The sequence below is a fragment of the Dipodomys ordii genome, unplaced genomic scaffold (genome assembly GCF_000151885.1).
Source record: "Dipodomys ordii isolate 6190 unplaced genomic scaffold, Dord_2.0 Scaffold19, whole genome shotgun sequence".
Classification (NCBI taxonomy): domain Eukaryota; kingdom Metazoa; phylum Chordata; class Mammalia; order Rodentia; family Heteromyidae; genus Dipodomys; species Dipodomys ordii.
In genome coordinates this window covers 5,718,545-5,742,838 of record NW_012267235.1, presented here as the reverse complement: position 1 = coordinate 5,742,838, position 24,294 = coordinate 5,718,545, and the positions used below count along the sequence as shown (strand labels likewise).

Sequence of the window (24,294 nt, the reverse complement as noted above, 5' to 3'; positions counted from 1 at the left end):
TAGCTAGGATTACAGGCGTGAGCCACCAGAGCCCGGCTAGATTTCAGCTTTCTAACTAGCCAGGATAATAGGCATGAATGACCAACACCAGGCCTCTGTTAAATATTTTGAATTGACTGACCATCTATCTTCCCTAAAGCTTGTGTTCTTTGATGGCTGGTATTCTATGGCCATTGGTCCTCCCTCCAATACTCTCTCCATGCTGGTATCTATCTACTCTCCCTATCTCCCTCTCTTGTTTCTTTCATTTCCATAGCATCCACTCTTTCTTCTTTGAGAGTGGATCATACTTGTAGCAAACTTGACTTCCTAAAATACATATATAAGTGGCTCCATTCCAGTCATTTCACTTATGAAACTGTAAGAATACTACTGAGAAACAGTGACTCACATCTTTAATCCTAGGTATTCAGGAGGCTGAGATCTGAGGATCAAGGCTCAAAGCTAGCCCTGAGACTCTTATCTTCAATTAACCACCAAAATGAAACTGAACAAAAAGTAGAGCTGTAGTTCAAGGGGCAGAGTGCCCCCACCCCCTAGAGAAAAAAAAAAAAGGTAAGGACCACACAAAGGTTCAAAAGTTACAATACAAACTTTGCTTTCTGTGGTTAGATAATGAAAAGGTTGAGCCAGTCCTTCATTTCCCCCACCCCTGCCCCTACCCCAGGCCCTACAAAAGTAAACAAAACAAGACTTCCCAGCTCCTTTTGTCTTGGCATTTGCTAAATTGTGCAACAACTTTGTCATTTTTCTGTGTCAATGCCTATTTCTGCTTTTGAAAGTTTATTCTAAAGGTTAGCATTGCAATACTATATAAGAGTCTCTCATCCCTTCTCTGGGGGCACCTTCCAAAAACGTAGGATTCTCAGCAGCTCCATGAGCACCTTTCTAGAGACTTTGTTTTTCCCCTGAGTATACAAGGTCCCTATGTCTGCATACACACAGACATGTGTTCACAGCCCATTATGGCCAAACGTCCACTGGTACATGGCAGCATCAAGCCTCCACCCTTAGACTGCAGAACCAGGCCTCCACTCCCAGATGGTGGAGCCAGCCAGGCTTCCAGCCTCATCCCAAGTAGGTCTGTTCTTTGCTCATACAAGGCCAGACACCAGGATAATTCACATCACTATCAATCCAACAAAACAGCCTGAATTTTAATCTTCCCTGGAAATAGGAAATTTTAGGATGAGTTGAAGCAAAATTTCAAATCTAATCAATTGAAATGCTGTTTCTGCATCTTCATGCCAATCATCTTTCTTGGGATTTCCACCCTAAACTTCTTTGCACTTTGACTCCCACATAGGAATTAAGGAAACACAGGAGTAAGCATGTAGCTCAATGGCAGAATTCTTGGCTTACGATATACAAGGTCCTAGGTTTCATCCCTAGCATTGCCCACTTTACCCCATCTCCAAGACACAGAACAAGCCAGGTGTTGCAGGCTCACGCCTGTAATCCCAACTATTCAGGTGGCTAAGATCAGAGGACTGACGTAAGAAGCCAACCTGGGTAGAAAAGTCTACAAGACACTTATCTCCAATTAACCAACAAAAAGACAGCAGTGGAGTTGTGGCTCAAGTGGTAGAGTACTAGCCTTTAGCAGAAAGCAAAAGGACAGATAAGCAAGACAACGAATAAGTACATAACAGTTTAAAAAAGCAAAGGGGCAGTGTTCATGCCTGGAATTCAAGCCTCAGTACTAACATAAAAAAAGTTAAAAAAAACAAAAGAGCACATCCAGTTAAGTTTCAATTTCAAATAAGCAATGATTGTTTTAAAAGAAATATGCCCTCATGCAATTTTTGGAGCATATTTATACTCAAAGCATATTCATTATTTATCTGCCTACAATGGTGTGTAGCTGGCCTTTCATCAAACAAATACAAACAAGGTATTATTCTTTTTTGTTCAATAAACTAACAAGTTACTGAGATCTATTACACAGCATGACTACTATAATTAATAATAGTGTATTATACACTTGAAAATGGTAAAATTCAAAATCAACTGAGACCTGCATTTTATCTGACAATCCTACCAGCAAGCCACCCTCAACTTATCTCCTAGTACTGACATTCTCGTCTGGATGAACAGCCAGTGTCCCTCTAACTTAGAAGCTCTAAAACCAGCCCTTTTTCTTAATATATCTCTCCCAATCTCCCTCCCATCAGCAGATGCCAAATCAGTTGTTAAGCAGACTGGATTCCGGCCCCCAAAAGGCCTCTGCTCCTCCTCTAGAGTTCATTCTAACTCTTACTGTTCTATTCTAACTAAACCTGAGCCAGAGAACCTGTACCTAAGGAGGAGCTTGCCCAGCGCATCACTCTCTGAGGGCCCAGTGCGCATGGTAGACCAACTCAGCAGTTGCTCTGAATCCATCCTTACTCTCCAAATCATCTCCCAACAGTCCAAACTCCTTCTCCATTCTGGCCCTAATCCACATCTTCTATCTGTTTGCTTACAGGTTTTGAAGCTTCAAATAAACATGCTACACCTTGATCTGGTCTGTCTGTTTCTGTGGTCTATACCTGCACCTCCCTCCTTCCCTGCCGGTGAAATCCAGTACCCTCCAGCTGATCATGATAATTCTCTAAGACTGGTTCGCTTCCTGTTAGCCTAGCTACAAGACAAGACCTTAAAAATGTCCCTCCTGGTGGGGTGTTAGTGGCTCATGACTATAAACCTAGCTACTTAGGAGGCAGAGATCTGAGGATCATGGTTTGAAGCCAGCCAAGACAGGATAATCAGTGAGACTCTTATCTCTAATGAACCACCCAAAAACCAGAAGTCGATCTGTGGCTCAAAATGGTAGAACACTATATTAGAGGGGAGGTTGGGGGGGGGGCGGGAGGAAGCTCAGGGACAGCACCCAAGTCCTGAGTTCAAGTCCCAGGACCAACCAAAAGAAAAAAAAAGGCCCTCCTAGGACAATTGTTCTTCCTATATTCCTAACAGGAGGCTCAAGAGCAGAGGATTGCAGTTCAAAACCAGCTTAGACAGAAAAGTGTATGAGACTCTTAACTCCCATTAACTACCAAAAAAGCCAGAAATGGAGCTTTGGTTCAAGTGATAGAGCACTAGCATTGAGCAAAAAACTCAGGACCAGCTCCAATCTCTAAATTCAAGCATGCACACGTGCACACGTACATACATACACACACACACACACATACACACACACACATACACACACACACACACACACACACACACACAAGGGTCATTCTATAAAAACACTTTCTAGGCTGGGCTTATGGAAACTTACACACAAGCAAAAATACTTCGGCGTATCAAAATTATCAGGGGAAAATGGCATCTTATTAAATGCATTGATACAAGATGATCTTAAACATTGTAGTTTAAGGACAGGGGACATAGCTCAGATGCCTAGTAAGCACAAGTCCTGAGTTCAAATCTCATACCACCACATCCAACTCTCAATTGACAAAATAACTCAAAAACTTTTCTTCCAGCCAGGTGCCCGTGGCTCATGCCTGTAATCCTACTTACTCAGGAGGCTGAAGTCTGAGGACTGTGGTTTATAACCAGCCCAGGCAGGAAAATCTGTGAGACTCTTTTTTTTTTTTTGTCGGTCATAGGGCTTGAACTCTGGGCTTGGGCGCTGTCCCTCAGCTCTTCAGCTCAAGGCGAGCGCTCTACCACTTGAGCTACAGCACCACTTCCCATTTTCTGGTGGTTTATTGGAGATAGGAGTCTCACGGTCTTTCCTGCCCGGGCTGGCTTTGAACTGTGATCCTCAGATCTCAGCCTCCTGAGTAGCTAGGATTACAGGCATGAGCCACACCGGTGCTCAGCTTCTGTGAGACTCTTATCTCCAATTAATCCCCAGAAAATCAGATGTGGCAATGTGGCTCAAAGTGGTAGAGATCTAGACTTGAGCAATAAAAACTTTTATTCCCTATGATAGGTGCTGGTGGCTAAATGCCTGTAGTCCTAGCTACTCAGGAGGCTGAGCGCTGAGGATCAAGGGTCAAAGCTTGCTGAGGCAGGAAAGTCCTTGAGACACATCTCCAATTAACCACCAGAAAACCATAAGTAGGGCTGTGATAGAGTTCTAGCCTTGAGCAAAGGACCTCAGGAATAGTGCCTAGGCCCTGAGTTCAAGCACCACAACTGACAAAAAAATATTATTCCCTAGGCTGCCCCTGTACCATGATCTACTCAACCTCAGCTTTCCATTGAAGCTAGGATGACAAGTGTGAGCCATCAGTGTCCACCCAATATTTGGTATTTCTATCCTACAATATGACATGGTTCTATTTGTGCACATATGTTGTTTTTTCCTCTCTCAAATATTGATAATTTTAGCATATTTCATATTTCCAGATTTTATAAATGAATTTGTTTATATGTTTGTTCGTTTGGTTGGTTGGTTGGTTGATTTGCTTGTACCACTGAGCCATGTCTTCCACCTAGTATTTTGCTGGTTGATTGAAGATGGAGTCTCTCAGACTTTTCTACCAAGGCTGACTTCAAACTTTGATCCTCCATGTCTCAGTCTCCTGTGTAGCATGGATTACAGGTGTAAGCCACAAGCACCCATGAAACCTAACTTTTAATACGTTCTAAATGGTTGTTGCTTTTAACTTTCTACATTGTATCTAACCTCATGAATCACAGCTATAATTCTAAAATACAGATTCCTAGAACCATTTTGCATTTTTCCCTGTTCCATGTTTTTTGCTCCATTTTTTGTTTTGTTTGAGCTACTAAAACACAAGACAAATGAAGAAGGAATCCTTGTTTTTTTAAAAAGCAATGCCTCTAGCACGTCACTGTAGATCTAAATTTGATTTTATGCACATAAGCTAAGATAAATTCCAGATGGCTGAAACCCTTAATATAACCATAGAAAACTATAGAAAGGACATAAAATAGAATATTTATCAAAAGATCTGGCATAAATAAATCCAAAGCTTCCAGAACTGGGGAAAAGAAGGAGATGATCTGGAGAAAATGTTTGTAGCAATTATGGCAAAGGCTGAGAAATGTAAGAGAAAAAAAATCAAAGGAATATTAAGACAAAAGCAGATCTACATTTGGGAGGCTGGGGCTGAAGGACCTTAAATTCAAGGTTAGCCTGGCCTACACAGAGAAACGGGAAGGAAGGAAGGAAGGAAGGAAGGAAGGAAAGAAGGAAGGGGGGAGAGAAAGAAGAGAAACAATAGATAAATAATAGAATGGACACACAAACATGAAGAGACAGTTCCAAGAGCAAACTAGACAAAAAGGAAAAAAGAAATCTTTCTCCTTGCTCCTAATCAAAGAAATCAAAAGAAAAAAAAGGTGTGATGTCTTTTTGTTCAATAAGTCACAGAAATCTATTACACAGCATGGTGACTATAATGAATAATGTATTATATATTTGGAAAATGAAAGGAAAATAGGCCTTAAGTGTTCTCATTACATACACAAAAAATGTTAAGTATGAAAGTTTGGTGGATGTTAACTAGCTTGAATTAATCATTTCACCATGGATACATATATCAAAACTCATGCTGTTCAGTGTAAATATACACTTTGGGGTGGGGCCTGGGGTTTGAATTCAGTGTCTCACACTTGCTAGTCTGCTAGGCAGGCCCTCTACTGCTGAGCCACATCTGCTAACCCTGGTTTGTTGGGGTTTTTAAAGTGCACATGAGCTATACAAGAAGGAAATTCATTGTGACATTTCCACTCATGTATACAATGTATTTTAATCAACACCCCCTCCAGCTCCAAGCCCTGTTGCTGTTTACTACTTAAAAAAAAAAAAATAGGATGTGGCTTCCTGGCCTAGACCACAATCCAATTATTGTGAGTTTTCTGTTGTAGTTGAGACAACAGGCTCCAGGCACCATATCCAGCTTTCCTCCCCTGGAATGATGTCTCATGAATTTTTCTGCCAAGGCTCACCTGAACCCCAGACCAAACCTCCCATATAGTTTAAGATTACAGATGCATGCCACCGGACACAGCTATGGGTTGGGAAGGGAGTTTCATGAACTTATCTGCCTAAACTGGCCTAGTACCACAATCCTCAGATCTCAACCTCCCAAGTATCTAGGATTACAGACCTGAGCCACTGGTGTCCAGCTAATTCAACTTTTACTTATCAAGAATAAGTACTTCCATTAAAGTACTTGGTAGGCCTCTCAGCCCCACCCAACCTCTGTGATTGGCACTTTCCATTCCCAGGACCTGGAGAGCACTTTCCCATCTCCCATGTCCTGAGTTGACACATTTTTCTTCAAAACCCAAACCCAATTGTTGGATGCCTCCCAGGAAAGCCGGCTTCGGCTCAATCAAAACCCACCCTCCTCCCATCAACTGTCAAAACACCTTGTATTTTTTCGTTTCTCTAGCATGTCACAAGTTCTAGTCCTGTGTCTGTAAGAATCATTTTCATGAGCATACTCCCTTCTTCCTGGACATAGGAAGTTCTGAGATAGCCTCAGGATCTGGATTTGTAGTTGTCTTACACCCCACATTCCCAACAGTACTCTCCAAGGTCTATAAGAATGTGTGGTATGGATGAATGTTTAAACACAGGTAAAATAGGATGATCTCAATCAGATCTCAAGCCCTAATGCTTAAAGACCCAGAGTGAGGAATCTTCCTCCTAACCATTCAATCTTGTCAAAATCCCAGGAAACCCCAGATGCTATCTACTTCATTAACATATTAAAAACAACACAATTACCCATCAATTCCGTAGGGCTAACCAAGGAGCTCCCCAAACTGTAGGGATTTGACAGCTGGTTAGGAAATCCTGGTGAGTCACTCAATGACTGATTACTAATTTGAGGGGTTTTTTTTTTCTTTTCTTTTCTCTCAACTACTCAGTTCTCTCCAGGCTATAGTAACTGGGTGGGAGTGCATTTGGCAAGAAAACTCAGGAATTACCTTCCTCCCTCCTCTATGTCTCTGCAGGTGAAGAGGTCTAACCTAAAACAGGGACCAGGCACTGTCCTCCAGACTGCATATCCAACTTATAGGCAACAACCCAATAATAAAAGACTGTCCAGTAAGTTCCCATTCTCCAGAGGAACACAGTTGAGGCACAGCAAAATTTAGTAACTGGCTCAAAAATCACAAAGCCCTCAGAGACCTTGCTCTTACCCACTACACTACACTGCCTCCCTCCCCTGTTTAAAAAGAGAACAGTGGCCAAGAGAGACCTTCATGACACCCACTGAATCTCTGTTAGTCAGTGCTACCTCCCTGAGGAAGGGGGGGGGGTGGAGAGGGTGGTTTGGCATCCTTGCAGGTCACGTGACAAAGACTGCTTTCTCGGGCTGAAATTCAAGAGCAGTGATGCTTGTGGAATGAGCACTGACAGGTTCCCTTCCCCCACACACACCCCCACCCTCAACCCAGAACAATTCCACATAGATGGGGAGCTTCAACTCCAGGTCCAAAGCTGCGGTTTTTCAGCACGCCCTGTGCATCAAGAACCAGGAACACTTTCATCCACCTAGGCCTCTGAAAGAACAAACACGAACACACACACACACACACATAATTTCACACATTATTTTAACCTGAGATAAAATGATAGCACCCAATTTTACCAAGTCTGGAGACTCTGTAGAGACCTCAGCACGGAGAAAGTGACCCAACCGATAACAAACTCAGTCCCTCGTTCCTACACTGTAAATTTAATGTGCATTCAACTAAATAAAGAACGTACCTCTAAAATAGCACACCCACTGCCCCTCCCACCCCCCCCCACTCCACACAGTGCCGGGCCCACGGGTTCTCACGCGGATTTAGAAGACAACCCAAGGCCGTACCCGATCTGACGACCCTCGCCAAGACTCCCAAGACCCAGCGACACCAGTGTTGTGTTTGGTGTTTTTTTTTTTCTTTTTCCTTTCCACGCCTCCCGCACGCAGCTCCTCGGGGCCCTCTGTGGCCTTTGTACTGGCTGATCCCTCGGTCTGGATCGTTTTCTAGAACTAAGCCGGCCGCGTCCGAGTTCTCGGTCAGTTCTCCTCGCCAGCATCACTTCCTCCAAGGGAGGCCTCGGCCTTCCAAGCCCCTAAGTGGAAATGCTTGAACCCTGGCGTTCGAACCCTGCCTGCCTACAATACTTCCACGAATGTGGGTTGAACGCGCGCGTGCACACACACACACACACACACACACACACACACAGAGTGCCGAATACACCGACGCCTGCCAGCTTTCTCCACCCCCGCTCCACATACCTGGGCGAAATTAATTCGTGGGGAAAACATGCAAGTCGCGTACCGCGTCACCCCCAAAAGACAAAGGCGGCAACCCCAAGCAGAGCTGGGTTACATGGCACCTAACGCAACAAGGTCCCAAGGAAACCCTTTCCCAACACTTCTTTTTAGGGCGATGTCTGCGGCGCGCTTCCTACCTTGAACTCGGCGGAAAGTTGGGGCGTGTACTCGCGGGTCCAGAGCGCGCGCACCAGCGCCGCCAGCTGCTCGGTGACCTCGGCGCGGCCCGGCGCCGCCCGGTAGCGTCCCAGCGCCAGGAACTCGGCCAGCAGGTCGGTGTTGCTCAGACACTGCACCACGGCGTTCATAAAACAGGTGTTGCCGTGGTTCTTCAAGCCCTGCGCGCCGGGCGGCCGCACCCCATTGCCCGCGGGGAGCTGGGATGGGGGTCCGAGCAGGCGCTCCGCTACGGGGCTCCCGGGGGCTGCTAGAGCCGGACTTGGGGCGCAGGCAAAGCCCCCCTCGCCGTCGCCATCGCAGTGTCCGGGTTGGGGTTGGGGTTGGGAACGGGGTGGCGAGTCCCGGGGCCGGGAGCGGCTGCCCAGCGCCAGCAGGAAGCGGCTGAACAGGCGGCGCAGGGAGCGGCGGCGGCGGGGCCGGGGCGCGGCTGGCCGCTCTCCTGCCGGGTCCCCAGGGCCCGGGTCCATGACTCCCCGCCCGATCGATTCCCGGAGCCTACCGGCCCAAGGCGCACTGGCAACCCCCAGGCCCTGATAGCTTCGGAAAGGCGCCCAGCGCCGGCTACCTGCGGACCAGGTGTGCGGGGCCAGGGCGGAGGTGGAGCCGAGGGCGGAGCCTCTCGTCCCGCCCCGCCCCGCGCGGGAATCCGGCGGCTGAGCCGGCCCCCCCGGGGCAGTGCCGGCCACCCCAGGGTCCTCCGGATCCCTTGCCCTGCCGCTCTGCGGGGTGCGGGGGACGGGACGAAGAGCTCCAGGAGTCAACGTGGTCCAGTTCCCCCACCCTTCCTTCCCTTTCCTAAACCCGCAGACCTGCAGTTCACCTCTGCTCCCGTTCCCCGCCCATCTTTCCAATCTGGTAGGTAGACGACCAATGGAAAATTCGGAAGCGCCCAGGAAATTGCAAAGCCTTTGGCTATCGCAAAATGTCTTGCAATTCGCAGCCAGGTGAAGACGGGGGTAGGGCGGGGGGGGGGGGAGAGAAGGAAGAGTCTCCCCAGGGTGTGGCGAAGGGATGGGGGGTGGGGGATGCTTTTGTGCAAGGCTGGGCCCTCTGCAGGCTCAGGTGTACGCGGTCGGGTGGCGCCACCTCTCTGCAGCCCGCTGCTCCTTGGGGGCCCAGGGCGAGCACTAGCCACCCCGGGGCCTGAACCCGCAGCCGCCCGCCTGTCACCCTTAGAGGAAACACCCAGAGTGGTGGAGGATTTTGTTGGGTTTTGTTGTTGTTGTTTTTTTTAAACTAAGGAGTAGATTAGAGTCATGTTCCAAAACTTGTGAGACTGGATCATCATCGTTGTCTCGGAGAAATGGGCTCAGATTGATCCATGCCAGGTAAGGAGAGAAACCGGAACTCGACCCTGCTGGGGAGTCCCAGCATTGTGTTCCTGCCCTTTCCAGGCTCCGGGTTTGCTCAGCAGGAAGTTTTCAGCCTCTCTGGCGCGCCCCCTACGTGGTGGCTTGTTCCCTAGTTAGCGCAAAATCCTCGCTGAGTTGTTGCCCAATGAGAATTGGTCTGGCCTTGCCCCGCCCTAGATTCCCTAGGTAACCCTGCTTGCTTTTATCCTATAACTGCAAGGTTTATAATTAATCAGGGAAAGTCTTGCAAAATGAATTTCTCATCAGTTGCTAGCTCGAAGAAGGATGAGTGAGCAGCATGCAGAAGTCAGTATTATACCAACACACTGAAATAAATGTCTGTTATTGAGTAGATGGCCATCATTTATTTAAATATCCTCCTTAAGATTTCAAATCAGATTGCAGAAGTTATTTGATGCAAAAAGAAAAAAAATCATTCTACGTGCTGGTGGCTCATGCCTGTAAGCCTAACTACCCACTGAGATCTGAGGATTTCAGTTCAAAGCCAGCCTGGGCAGGAAAGGCCCTGAGACTCCAAATAATCACCAAAAGGCTAGATGGGAAGCTGTGGCTCAAGTGGTAGGCTTCCAGCCCTGAGCAACACACAACACACCACACACACACACACACACACTAGTATTAAAGGATATGGATATGCTTCAAAGCTAGGCACTGGTGGCTCACACTTGTAAACTTAACTACTCAAGAGGTTGGGATCTGAGGACAATGGTTCAAAACCAGACTGGCAGGAAAATTATGAGACTCTTATCTCCAATTAACAACCAAAAAGCCAAAAGTAGAGCTGTGATTTGAGTGGTAGGGTGCCAGCCTTGAACAAAAAAGCTAGAGGACAAAGCCTAGACCCTGAGTTCAAGTCCCAGTACTATACACATGCACACACACACAAAACAAAAACAAGATAGATAGATACATACATACATACATAGATTGGAAAACTGTACTATGACCTAAAGTCTTAAGGTGTATCTGGAAAATGCCACCATTCATCCTTTCTGGGGGGAAAAAAAGATGCCTAGTTGAATGATCCATTTCTTCACTTTTCTGGTATTAAGCACTGAAGAAACAGTTCAGGAACAGGTCTGATAAAATATCTCTGAAATTTTATCTTTAGGATGAAATTTCAAGCCCCCAACAACATAGTGTCTTTAAGAAAACATTCAAGTGTACTTCTGCATTGGGAATTCTGCTCATGTGTTATCACATTATTTTACTCAATTCTCACAACAACAATTTTAAGCATGATATGTGCAGTCACGTGACAAAAGTAAAAAACTAAACCTGAGAGTTTTTAAAAAAGACTACCCTAGATGATCTTGGTTCAAACTTGTCTTGCAGCTTGTTCAATGAAGATAATTTCAGCCAGGCACTCATGGCTCATATCTACCATCCTAGCCACTCAGGAAGATCTGGAGGATCACAGTTCAAAGTCAATCCAGACAGAAAAGTCCTCCAGTCTTCATTTCCAATTAACTAGCAAAAGGCCACTTCTATCTGGTAACAGAACATGAGGGATATGTGTGGGGTCTGCGGTGTCATTGAAGAGATTGTACAGGAAGCGATCACTTGGAACTTACTTGTGTGTCTTTTTTTAAAAAAAATTATAGTCTGGCTGAAGTATTCCTGAACAAACTTCAACTTTTTAATATACAATTTAAGAATGAAATGTATTCTACAAAAGAAAGACATTTTAGGGATCAAGTATTTTGACTGGGGAATAAAACCTGAGATGTGACGAAGTCAAGACTCGGGCTGGAGTTATCCAAACTTGGCGGTGGGTGAGAGCAGGTGCACCAGGGTGCAAGGCAGGGAGGTGGTGCCAGGCTTCAAGAAGCGAAAGGGAACTTCCACCGCAGAATGGCTCCGTCTGCGCTCACGCTGATGATGTACTGATTCCCTGGACTTATCCGTATGCGAGTGATGTTGCCACTGTGTCCTACTCCAATGTGCGTCACTTCACCCTCATTATAATCCCACACTTTGATCAGATGGTCATTTCCACCTAAAGGAAAAAAAAAGGCAAACAACATTGCTTCAATAGAAGAAAAATAGCTCTGATTTCCAAGAACTCATTTTCAATACATTCTCCATGTGCCAAATTTTTGCGGGGTCTTCGGACTTAAACTCAGGGCCTGGGCACTGTCCCTGAATTTTTGTGCTCACGGCTGGTGTTTCTAACACTTTGAGCCACAGCTCCGCTTCCAGTTTTCTGGTGGATTAATTGGAGATAAGAGTCTGCTGGACTTTCGTGCCCAGGCTGGCTGGCTTTAAACCTTGATCCTCAGATCTCAGCCTCCTGATATTTATAATCTGTATAATCTGAGAGCTGTAATCCTAGTGAGGATTAGGATTACAATGAGTGATCAGTGCCCAGCTGTGGGCTTTTATTTTTTTTAAATCCATGCTGACTGTTATATTCAAGGTGAATTGAACCAACTTGTCCTTCCTTGAGATACTTCTACTATTTCTTCAATTGCCTCCTGTCTAGAATTCCTCATTCTCTAAATAAACTAAGTTTTGGTGTTTTTTCTTATCCCAGGACTAACCTGTGACAAAATGCAGTCCTTCCTGTGAGATGTCCATACCATTAATGGCCCCAGACAAGGAACCTTCCAACTCTCTGATTACTGACCCATCAAATATTTCCCAGTAAGCAATCTGGAATTCAAGAAAAAGAGGCATTAGGTGGGGCTCAGCTCAGTGGTATTGTTCACACACATGCTAACACAGATGACTTCACTTTATATAAAAGATAGCAAAAACTACTATACTCTGGGATGGTTTGGGCTGAAATTAGAAATAGGCTACAGCAGGGGTGGAGAAACCATTTTTAATATTTTTAGTATTGGCTTTTTTAATTTGCAGGCTATTTAAAGAGATGTTGATATGCTGATAAACCTGGATTTCCACAGAAAGCTTTTGATGAGACTAAGCAGATTGAGCCTGTAACAAAATATAAAATAAAGAAGTGTAAAATAAGCACTTTCTGTGCTTGAGGAGAGCAAAGCTGCAAGCCTGGTGGGAGGGAAAGCTCCTTGCTTCCAGATGGGGTTCTGGAAGGAGGAACGAGCATTCTGGAGAGTTCTGAAAACTTGATCCTACACAGCCACCTGCCCACTGTGACTGGACCTTCTTTTGTCCTTACTTCTCTCCTTTCCCAAAGCAACAAAATACAGGATAAGACTTGAAGACAAATTTATACCATGGTCCCCTCCTAGAAGGGAAACTTTTATGTATTTATTTTTGTGCCAGTAATGGGGCTTGAATTCAGGGCCTTGTACTCTGGCTTGGCTTTTCTGTTCAAGGCTAGTACTCTACCACTTGAGCCAAACCTGGCCTTCTGGATTTTTGCTTATTAATTGGAGATGAGAGTCCCACAGTCTTTCCTGCCTAGGTTAGCTTTGAACCATGATCTTCTCATATCTCAACCCCCTGAGTAGCTAGGGCTACAGACATGAGCCATCCATGCCTCATTAGAAGGGAGACTTTTTAGTAAAATTATTTTAGTGAATTAGGAACACACACACAAAGGGAGATTTTAGTGATTATAGTTTATAATAATCTTTGAGCATCTGCCAGGGGGATTGGTTCCAGAACTTACTCCCAGGAATACCAAAACCTACACGTTCAAGGCTGTTAAATAAGAACTTTTGCCTACCCTCCTATACATTTTAACCACACTTAATGCAACCAATAGAAATGTGATAGTGATTGTTGTGATGCTGTTTTATTTAGGGAATAATAATAAGGAAGGGGCTGGGAAGGTGGCTCATGGTAGAGAGCTTGCCTTGCATGCATGAGGCCCTGGGTTCAATTCCTCAGCACCACATAAGAAAAAAGAAAAAAGCCGGAAGTGGCACTATGGCTCAAGTGGTAGAGGGCTAGCCTTGAGCTGAGGGACAGCGCCCAGGCCCAGATTTCAGGCCCCAGGACCGGACCCAAATAATAATAATAATAATAAGGAAAAGTCTACATGTTCAGTGTAGATCCAATTTCTCCCCAAACGTTTTCAATCCTCCATAGTTGATTGAATTCATAGACTTGGATAAGGAAGACCAACTACTCACCTTTCTGTCTGTCCCACTGGTGATAATCTGGAACTCCTCAGGGTGATAACACACACACTGGAATAGAGTATTGGCCAGAATCATCTGATTCCTCCGAAGACGCCTGAAAAGTAGATTCAATAACTGCAAAACTCTACTTGCTCTTCCCAAGAAAAATGTGTGTACTATTCCAATTATACATGGTACTAGCTTGGATTTGGGTTAGCCTGTCTATCTTCAAGTTTTCACAGCACCCAGCACATTAGCATATGGATATCTTTTTTAAAAAAATCAGACTTCTGGCACAGTGGGCACTGATGGCCCATGCCTGTAATCCTAGCTATACTTAGAGAGCTGAGAGCTGAGAACATGGTTCTAAACCAGCCCAGGCAGGAAAGTCCATCCAAAAAATCAGAAGTAGAGTTATGGCTCAAGTGTAGATCACTGTCCTTGAGTCAAATAGCTCAGGGACAACACTCAGGCCCTGATTTCAAGACCCTAGACCAGCAGACAAAGAAAGGAAGGAAGGAAGGAAGGAAAAACAGACCTCTCAGTGCTCTGCCCTGTCTACCTATATATCCTCACACCTTATCTGTCAGAGGCAGTCAGAAGACAAGAGGGGTTGGGGGACCCTTTCTAAACATAAGAGTGCAAACTCAATGTGAAACCTGGAGTTTGAAGAGACTGAACTCAGAGCCCACCTGCTACCTCCCATATAAGGTGTTTTATCTGGAGGCTACCATTTGTCCAAATGGAGCTGAGTGAATTTTACTTTTTTTTTTTTAATGGATGCTTTTGGAACCCACCTGTAGGGATTTGGATTCCATGGGTTTGAATGAGGCCCAAACATTTGCATTTGAAACCAACTGTGCTGTGCTCAGGAGTTTTGAGAACCCCTGACTTAGATGCTGTACAAGTTGAATATCCCATATCCAAAATGCTTTGGACCAGAAATGTCTTGAGTTTTTGAGTTTAGGCAATGTAGTGATCTTGCTTAGACTTTATAGGTAGAACATTTCTAATCTGAACTCTAAAATACTTCCAATCAGCCAGCTATAGTCCTAGCTATTCACAAGGCTAAGATCTGAGGATCCTGTTTCAAAACCAGCTTGAGCACAGAAATCTAGTAGACTCTTATTTCCAATTTATCAGCAAAAAGGTGGAATTGGAGGTATGGCTCAGTAGTAGAGCACCAGCCTTGAGGGGGAAAAAAGCCAAGCAATAGCATGAAACACTGGGGTAAGCCCCATAATCAGCACAATAAATACACACACACACACTCCAGAATCTGAAATAGTTGAGTGCTGATACGATGCTAAAAATGTTTACATTTTCAGAGCATTCAGATGTTGGATTTTTAGATTAAGAATGCTTATCCCATACCAAAAAAAAATGTAAGTATCACTTTCTTCCATAGATTATGTATAGTGTTTAATGGATGGGTGGGAGGAGGAGTTGGGAACACAGGGATCTGATTCCAAAATAAAAACATACAGCAAAGGGGCTGGGAAGATGGCTTAGTGGTAGAGCACTTGCCTTGCATGCCTGAGGCCCTGGGTTCGATTCCTCAGCACCACATAAGCAAAAAGAAAAAAAGCCAGAAGTGGCGCTGTGGCTCAAGTGGTAGAGCGCTAGCCTTGAGCTGAAGAGCTGAGGGACAGTGTTCAGGCCCAGAGTTCAGGCCCCACGACTGGACCCCCCCCCCAAAAAAAAAGCATACAGCAAAAAATGCTTCTAGCCAGATGCTGGTAGCTTACGCCTGTAATCCTAGCTACTGGGGAGGCTGAGATCTGAGGATGGAGCTCCAAAGCCAGCCTGGCAGGAAAGGCTGTGAGATTCTTATCTCCAATAGACTACTCAGAAAACCAGAAGTGGTGCTGTGGCTCCAGTGGTAGAGCGCTAGCCTTGAGCACCAAGTGGCTCAGGAACAGAGTCTAAGCCCTGAGTACAGAGAGGCTCAGGAACAGAGCCCTACCCCTGAGTTCAAGCCCCAGGACTGGCCAAAAAGAAAAAAAAAGTTTCTAACCAAAAATTCAGAAATCACCTTTGCAAATTTTCTGAATTATTCCTCCAGTGAAGTTGCCACGTTCTGGTCTACTTAGTTTGGAGTCAACTCACTCACTGTGGTGTAAGAGGTCTCTGGAAACATGGCCAATTGAGGGGAAGGAAGATCTATACCCCCAGAATCCCCCTGTCCCAAGCCTTCCAGGATTCTTGTGACTGAGGGGCAAGAAGGAACTGTCCACACTAACTTCCCCAGCTTCCTTTTCTTTACAACAGTTCCAGTTAAATTAATGCAAATCGAATAATGCGAGCTTTCCCCAAAAACTTCCCACTTCTCCCAGAGGCTCCACCCTTCCCATCTGTGTCAGTAAACCCCAGCTGCCAAGCAGACCCAGGACTTTATCACTGTTGCCTTACATAAGATGGAGCCCACCCTCCTTGGGAGTTCAACCAGGTATCCTGTCCTCCTCCTTTGTCATCCCAGGTACCTACACAAGGTCCCAAATGATGCAAGTGCCATCAGTGCTGGCAGTGACACATTCCTCGTTGTTTTTCTTCACCCGGATGCAGGACACCGAGGACTTGTGCTCCTTCAAGGCTTCCTCTAGCTTCTGGGTGTGGCCACAAATCTGCCACACCCTCACCTGAAAGCCCCAAACCACAAGCTTTAACACAAACTGGAGACTTGTGGAGGGACCAGAAAACATCCAAGAGCAGATTCACACTTGCTGAGCATGGCTTGGTTTTCTTTTTTTAATTTTTTTTAACTTTTCCATGCTTATCATAAGTGGGAATGGTACCCTGAAGGGCAGGGATATTCGTGGACAAGATGCTGTCATCTACGGAGCTTGGGAAATGCCACGGATGATCTGGTACCTGCATCTGCTTTCAGCAGACACACACTATGAAAATCGATCATGCCAAGGCCTCTGCTAAATTAAGTGAAATAATCTGCCTTCTCATGTCTGCTGAGCACTGTTCTCAAATTTCTGGTGCCATCAGGAAACTTCTTGGGTACCCAAAGCCATATTTAAACTTTCACATCAGCTGTTCAGTTTTAAAAGCAATGGCTGTCAAGCCCAGGAAACCCAGTACCCATTCTCCATTGCAAATATTTTCTAATACCTGCTCATTCTCCTGACATGAAATTCATAGATAATACAACCACACACCAAATTCTAAAACAATCAATATGATGCTCTCGTTATAAGTAAAAAGGAATGGATAAAGGGAAAGCTAGGTATTGTAAGATGTCATTTAATGGATAAAGGCAGTGTTACAACTATGCCAGGAAACCTAGTAATGTGATCTGATGTATATACCATTTTTAAATGAATATATTAGACTTAAAAAATAAAAATAAGAAGAGCAGAAACTGTTCTGTGTGAGGCCTCCAGCCAGAGAGAAAATAGAGGTCTAGGGAATTAAAAACTAGAATTAAGATAAATCAGAAGAGGTTGGACATCTCTATACCTTTTAGGAGGGAAATAAGGTTACATGAAGTCAGAAAAGCATTTGAATGGTCTACATTGTCAGAGTAAAGACAATGACAGTTTAGGCCAGATTCATTTTTATGCTGTTTAAGTAATTATCTTATGACATGGGTAGAGTAATGACTGGTATTAAAGAGAACAAATTTCCTTTTTTTTTTTCAGTCCTGGTATTTGAACTCAGAGCCTAGGTACTGTCCCTGAGTTATTTTGTTCAAGACTAGTACTCTACCACTTGAGTCACAGCTCCACTTCTAGGTTTTTTGTGATTAATTTGAGATAAGAATCTCACAGAGACTTGCCTACCCAGGCTGACTTCAAACCCTGATCCTCAGATTTCGGCCTCCTTAGTAGTTAGGATTATAGGCATAAGCCACCAGTATCTAGCCTCATTCTGGTCCTCTGATCCTCATGCCAGTAATTCCTGAGTAGCTGGTATTATAGGCATGCACCACCACACCTTTTTAGGTTAGGATATTTAAAAGAGGGGCACTTGAATGTGGAAGTACCTGAGCACTTTAGCCAGTACTACATTTCCTCAGTGCATTCCCCCAAGCAGCTAGGTCTCTAGTACTTACAAAGCCCAGGAAGATTGTCTTTAGGAAGAGACCTACAATAGCCCAGAAAGGAAGAAAGGAGTAGATGACATGGAACTGTGACCATCACCAAGCAAGCCAAGAGCACCACTTCTGTAAATGTGATTTTCTGATCAGGTCCAGTGGCTTACACCTGAAATCCCAGCAACGTGAGAACTGGAGATCAGAAGCATTACAGTTCCAGGCCAGCCAGGCCAGAAAAGTTCATGACACTCCATCTCAACAGAAAAAGCTGGGTATTAGATATAGTGAAGCATATCTGCCATCTCAATTATGGCAAGAAGTGTAAATAAGAGGATCATGGTCTAGGCTGGCCCAAGCAAAAAAAGCAAGACCTTATCTCCAAAATTGCCAGAGCAAAAAGAACTGGAGGTATGGCTTAATGGTAGAGAGCCAGTCTAGCAAGTACAATGTTCTGAGTTCAAACTCCAGTACTGTCATAAATAAATAAATAAAATATAAATAAGCAAACAAACAACAGGTTGGGCACTGGTGACTCACACCTATAATCCTAGCCATCAGGAGACTGAGATCTGAGGACTGAGGTTTGAAGCTAGCCTTGGCAAGAAAGACTATGAGCTCATATATCCAATTAGCTACTCAAAAAAATCCACAAATGGAGCTGTAGCCCAAGTGGTAGAGCACTAACCTTGAGCAAAAAAGCTCAGGGACAGTGCCCAGGCCTGAGTTCAAGCTCCAGGACATGCCTCCCCACCCCCAATAAAATAAATAAGCAAATAATGAATGTATTAAGATAAATAAGTATTGATGTATTTTTAAATGTGCACATATCTGCTTTAAAACATACAACATGGAGGAAAAAAACATGTCATAACTCTGGCAAAACACCAACTTGGATTCACAGGTTGTTTCCATACCTGGTGTTTTCAAGTCTGTATCTCAGGTGTCTTTCTGTGAACAAATGTATTTTAGCTGTATGTTTTTCAATTTGTAATAAACTTTAGGGTATCATCAAAAATCTTTAACCTGACCCTCCTTGACCGTACTTGAGACTTAGTACATCTTCAAATAGATGGTGTTCTATTCATTGATTGCTCTAAATGAAGCTTTTTTGTTTTGTTTTGAAGAAATGCATTTTTAAGAGCAGTACCTCGCCTTCCCCGCCACCACTGATGATTCTTTTACAGTCACTGGTGGTAGCAATGGCGGTCACTCCGATTCTATGAGCATTGCTAATGACATACATCAGTCGTCCGGACTCAGGGGCAAAGGCTCGAATTTTGCCATCGTCCCAAGCTGGCATGAAAGGAAGACAAAAGGCAAGCAAGGTTGGCATACTCACACTCACTCTCTGCAGACGGCCCATCCTCTAAATCATAAATGAGAATCCGGATTTGGAGAAGCAGCAGTGATGAACCAGGTGACAACATTCCCACCCTCTTTTCCTGCTCCTCCAAACTGCTCCCACCTGGAGCTACTCCAACACCAAGGAAAGGTGAGCTTTTGTTGACTCTGTCTGCTGATGTGTCTTATGTCAGGTAAAAAGGGAGGATTCAGGGGGAAGGGAGGGGAAGGAAAGAGGGAGGCCAGTTCCCAGCTCCCTGTGAGCTATAGACCTATACACTCAACTAGTAACTTGATATCATATCTGGAATGTATCATTTAACAATTCCAAGTAATTATTGGCTTTCCTCCTCTGCTACTACAGCTTTACTAAAGTTAGATGCTTCTTTCCCCATTCTCAGCTTCTTGCCCATCTCAATAAATATAGTTACCATCTATCAATCTATTCCTCTACCTGTCTATCCATCCACTCATCCATCCATCCCATTTATCCATCCATCTATTCATCCCACTTATCTCTTATCTACTCATCATTCATCTACCCACCCACTCATTCAGTCACTTATCCATCACCCATTCGTCCATTCATCCATCATCCATCCATCCATCCATCTATTCATCCATCCATCCGGTTGCTTAAGTTCCTTAGAGTATCTCTATTCTACCCACCCAACCCAATTCAGCTTCCAATCCATCAGCAAGTCACATCTGTAAGAATATCCAGAATCTATACACCTTTCTCCCTTTTCACTGGTACCATCCTATCCAAGCTTTAATAGTTTGATTAGTTATTTCCCACCTCAGGGCCTTAACACTTAACACTATTCCTTCTACCTAAAATGCTTCTCCCTCAGGTCTCCACATGGCTAGTGCTTTCTCATTAGCTTTAGTGTTGCCTCTTGGTAATTTTAAGTAGGATGCTCAAGGTAAATCCCATTTTAGCAAAGACTTGAAGTAGTGAGAAGAGGTGGGAAGAATCTGTGGGATAATCAGGGGGAGGAGCAGCACGCAGACAGAACAGCTAGAGCAAAAGCCCCAAGGCCAGTGTGTTTGAGGAACTACCAAGAAGCTAGTGTGGTTGGAGAGGGTGAGCAGTAGGGGTAGATGTCCAGGTGAGTAAGGGAAAGGGAGGGTGGGAGAAGGTCATGCAGGGTTTTGCAGGTTATCACCTGGACTTTATTAACAGAAGATAAAAGACTTTTGAGCCTGGCTGGATTCCGCATTTTAAAACAGATTTCTGGTCTCTTGGTTGTAAGTAGATGTGGAGAGAGAGGTGGGAAGGAAGCTACTATGGTGTCTTAGGAGGAGATGGTGGTGGCTAAGACAAAAGAGGACAAGGTGACAAATAATGGAACCTTGACTATATCTGGAACTGGGAATCCACAGGACACATGGACATGAGTTTATGAGCAAAAGCAAAGGTCAAAATGTTGGCCATTTCTGACCTGAGGATTTGTCAGCCTAAGTGCAGTGCAAGCCCTGGTGACCACACTGGGTTGAAGACAGGAGAAAGCAGAGCCAAGGAAAGACGGGATGAGGCAGGTTCTTAATGGTACCATGTTAATAAGCTGTCCCTAAAGATTTGCTTGACCTTTCATTGATGTCAAAAGTAAACTTACTTTGTGACACCCAGGGGAAATTGATGTAGATTACATATAGATGATATTAAGAAACACTTTTATAAGAAAATGTTTTTAGAAGTGAAATATTTAAAGGTAGACTATCATATCTATAATTTAGGCATAAGCCTAGCATAGGTGGCTCTTGCTCATAATCCTAGCTCTCAGAAGGCTAAGGCTTGGAGGAAGAAGGTTCCAAGCCATCCCAGACAGAAAAGTCTGTGAGACTCTATCTCCACTGAACCAGAAAAATGCCAGACTGGAGACATGGCTACAGTGGTAGAGCACCAGCCAAGAGAGCAAGCAAAGTGAATCCAAGGCCGAGTTCAAACCTCAATACTGGTTAATAATAATAACACTTTGGCATAAATTGAGTTTTTAAAAATTTTTCCTTTTGGAGAGTAACCTAGCTTGAGTAGCATAGCTTTCTCCCACACAACAAAAATGGTCTGAATACAAGTATCCTTATGCTATTCATTAAGACCTCAAGTCCTTCTCAAAATTGAATTAGTAAATTTCCCTACTGAGAGAAACAGAAAAGTGACAGGTAGCAATTGGAGAGAAAGGAAATTGCTTACTTGGTCCTTTCTAGATCAGAAAAATTCCCCACCTGGAAGGGAATGATGAGGAGAGGAGAGGCTAGACAAACCCCAAAGCCAGTGGCCCTCAATAGGCTGACTCAGGTCATCCTTCCACAGGTGGAGACTGGTGGAGAGTGAGAAGGACAAAGGATCAAAGCCACAGTCAGAGCCCAGTACTAAATCCTGACCGGTAGCCCTTACCTGAAATGATGCTCTTGCCGTCTTTCATGAAATCAATGCCATGGCAGGTCATGTTAGGCACAGTGATCCGAAGCAGCTCCTTGTTGGACATTGTGTGCCATACTCTAATGTCCCTCTTAGCACATGTGGCAAATAGCTCAGCGGTACCACTGCAAAGAAGCCATCGAGGGATAAGAGATGGTGCCACAAATGATATGTGGTGTTAGGCACACCTTTGGCGCCCAAATGTGTCTCACAAGGATCTAGGGCTGGATGCCTTTTCTGTGATGATTCCCCAAATCTCAGAGATTTCTCATGCTAAGTGGCTTCCCGTGCCCTCAAATCCCCCATGGGAAATCTTTTCTAGTGTTTTCCCTTTAGGAAAGGTTGGGACAAAGTTGCTTTAAAAAACAAAAACAAAAACAAAAAAGGCAGGGCACCCATGGCTCATGCCTGTAATCCTAGCCACTCAGGAGGCTAAAATCTGAGGATCTCAGTATCCAGTCAGCCCAGGCAGGAAAATCCATGAGATGCTTTTTTTCCAGTTCATTACCAAAATGTCAGAAGTGGAGCTGTGGCTCAAGTGGTTGAGTGCTATCTATCCTTGAGCAAAAAAGCAAAGCTCAGGGACAGTGGTCAGGCCCTGAATTCAAGCTCCAGGACCAGCACAACATTTTTTAGAAAGTCAATTTGAAGTCTGTTTCAACTGGTATAATAGTCACATTCCTTTTCAAAAAGCACTTTATTGAGGTATGACTGACACAAAGTTACATAGTTGATATATGTAACTGGATGAATTTGAAAGCAAGTATATGCTTGATAAATAATGTCTCTTGAGATAAATATTTGCATGGAAATTTTACATTAAAGGAAGAAACCCTTTCCTAAAGCATAGAAGATCTTATTAAAATTTCAATCAAAGTGCCAGGCGTTAGTACCTCACACCTGAAATCCTGCTACTCAGCAGGTTGAGATCTGAGGATTAAAGTTTGGGGCCATCCCAGGTAGATAAGTCCACGAGACTCTCATCTCCAATTAACCAGTAAAAAGCTGGAAGTGAAGGTGTAGCTAGCTCAAGTGGTAGAGCATTAGCTTTGAGCATAAAAACTAAGCAAGAGTACAAGGTCCTGAGTTCAAGCCCCACTACTAGTAAAGTTCATGTAACTAATGGTGAATACAATAGAATATCTGTTAAAATAATTCACTTCATTAAAAAAATTAAGGAGAAAAAAAGATATTAAAAAGAGGAAAATTCCCTTGCATGCTGTATCAAATCCATACCATAGAATATTCTGTTTCTACTTACAATGGAAAGACAATGTCCTGTACAGCTTCAAAGTGGCAAGATGCAATGAGAGTCTCTTCGAACTCCGTAAAGCTGATGCGATAAATGTGCGATTCTTCTGTCCCTACAAAAAACTGGTGTCCTTCTCCTCGAAGTGTGATAGAAGTGACACCACCTTGTAACTGAATCTTCCTTTAAAGAGAAGCAAAAATATAAAGTAAATTCACTCCATCAGCAGATATGTGCTGCCTATATCAAGCATTCAAGAAGGTACCAATCAGCCTTGAGATAGGCGACAAGCCTTCAAGGAAGTGGCATGCTTGGAAAGATGTGGCTTATGCACGATGCTTTCCAGCCATGGTCAGCATATGTTAAAAGGGTCATGGAGGATGTTATCCATCAGTGGGATATGTTCTAAACTGGTCTGGACAAGACAGGCAGGATTTAGTTAGAAAGGAATGGCCATGCAGGCTTATGGGTACAATGACCTTATGTCAACTAAGTCCTTTATTAATTCCATTTCTGAAAAATAACCCTAAAATCAGGTGGGGGTGGGGGGAAGCCTTTCTTTTGAAAATTTTTTTTGTCCAAGCCTGGGCAGTATCCCTGAGCTCTTTTCCTCAAGGCTAGAGCTCTACCACTTTGAGCCACATCACCACTTCTGATTTTTGTGGTGGTTAATTAAAGATAAAAGTCTGACAGATTTTCCTGCCCAGGCTGGCTTTAAACTACAATTCTCAGATCTCAGCCCTCCTGAGTGGCTAGGATTACAGGCATGAGCCCCCAGTGCCTGGCTCATGGAGAAAATCTTTAATATCAAATGATGCTCACCTTATCTAAAAGAGGGAAGAGTTAGAAACAACTTAAATAACCAATGATAATGGAGCAATTAAATGATCTATGGGATGCAACTTCATAGGTAGAATATTTGCCTAGCCACTAAAGTGATATTCATGGAGTATGTAGTTTATGTATATATGTAGTGTATGCTTCTATGTAGTTTATGTATTGTATAATATATGTATATATTATCATTACAACATAAATTAGCATGTAATAATATTACGATGAATATGGTTTTTGAAGAAAGTAAAAAAATCAGTATGTAAAATTTTGTACATTATTTTAAAAATTGTATGACTAGCAAAAAAACAAAGAGAAATAACAAAATGTTGGGATCAGCAATAGAATGCTTGCCTAGAATGTGTGAAACTCTGGGTTCAGTCTCCAGCATTGGAAAGAAAAACCTTGATAGCAATTGTGTTTGTGAGAACCTTTAGTGATTACTTTCTCATCTTGCAATTTCCGATTTCTCCTCCCCCTCCAACACTGTTTAAAAAGTACAAACTTTAATATATATATATATATATATATATATATATA

At 43.9% G+C, this 24,294-nt stretch overlaps 2 protein-coding genes across 2 annotated transcripts in view; both read right to left on the bottom strand.

Moving 5' to 3' along the window:
• Positions 1-8,902, bottom strand: part of Usp43 (ubiquitin specific peptidase 43) — a 48,818-nt gene extending 39,916 nt beyond the window's left edge. The window contains exon 1 of the mRNA XM_013013101.1: positions 8,393-8,902. Coding sequence (XP_012868555.1) covers positions 8,393-8,902 — 510 coding nt within the window. The remainder of the gene's footprint in view (positions 1-8,392) is intronic.
• Positions 8,903-11,631: 2,729 nt separating this feature from the next.
• Cfap52 (cilia and flagella associated protein 52) overlaps positions 11,632-24,294 on the bottom strand; it is a 39,542-nt gene continuing 26,879 nt past the window's right edge. Inside the window, exons 8-14 of the mRNA XM_013013100.1 lie at positions 22,933-23,103; positions 21,648-21,796; positions 19,053-19,198; positions 16,348-16,499; positions 13,873-13,975; positions 12,352-12,463; positions 11,632-11,807 (exon numbers count right to left, since the gene is read on the bottom strand). Coding sequence (XP_012868554.1) covers positions 11,632-11,807; positions 12,352-12,463; positions 13,873-13,975; positions 16,348-16,499; positions 19,053-19,198; positions 21,648-21,796; positions 22,933-23,103 — 1,009 coding nt within the window. The remainder of the gene's footprint in view (positions 11,808-12,351; positions 12,464-13,872; positions 13,976-16,347; positions 16,500-19,052; positions 19,199-21,647; positions 21,797-22,932; positions 23,104-24,294) is intronic.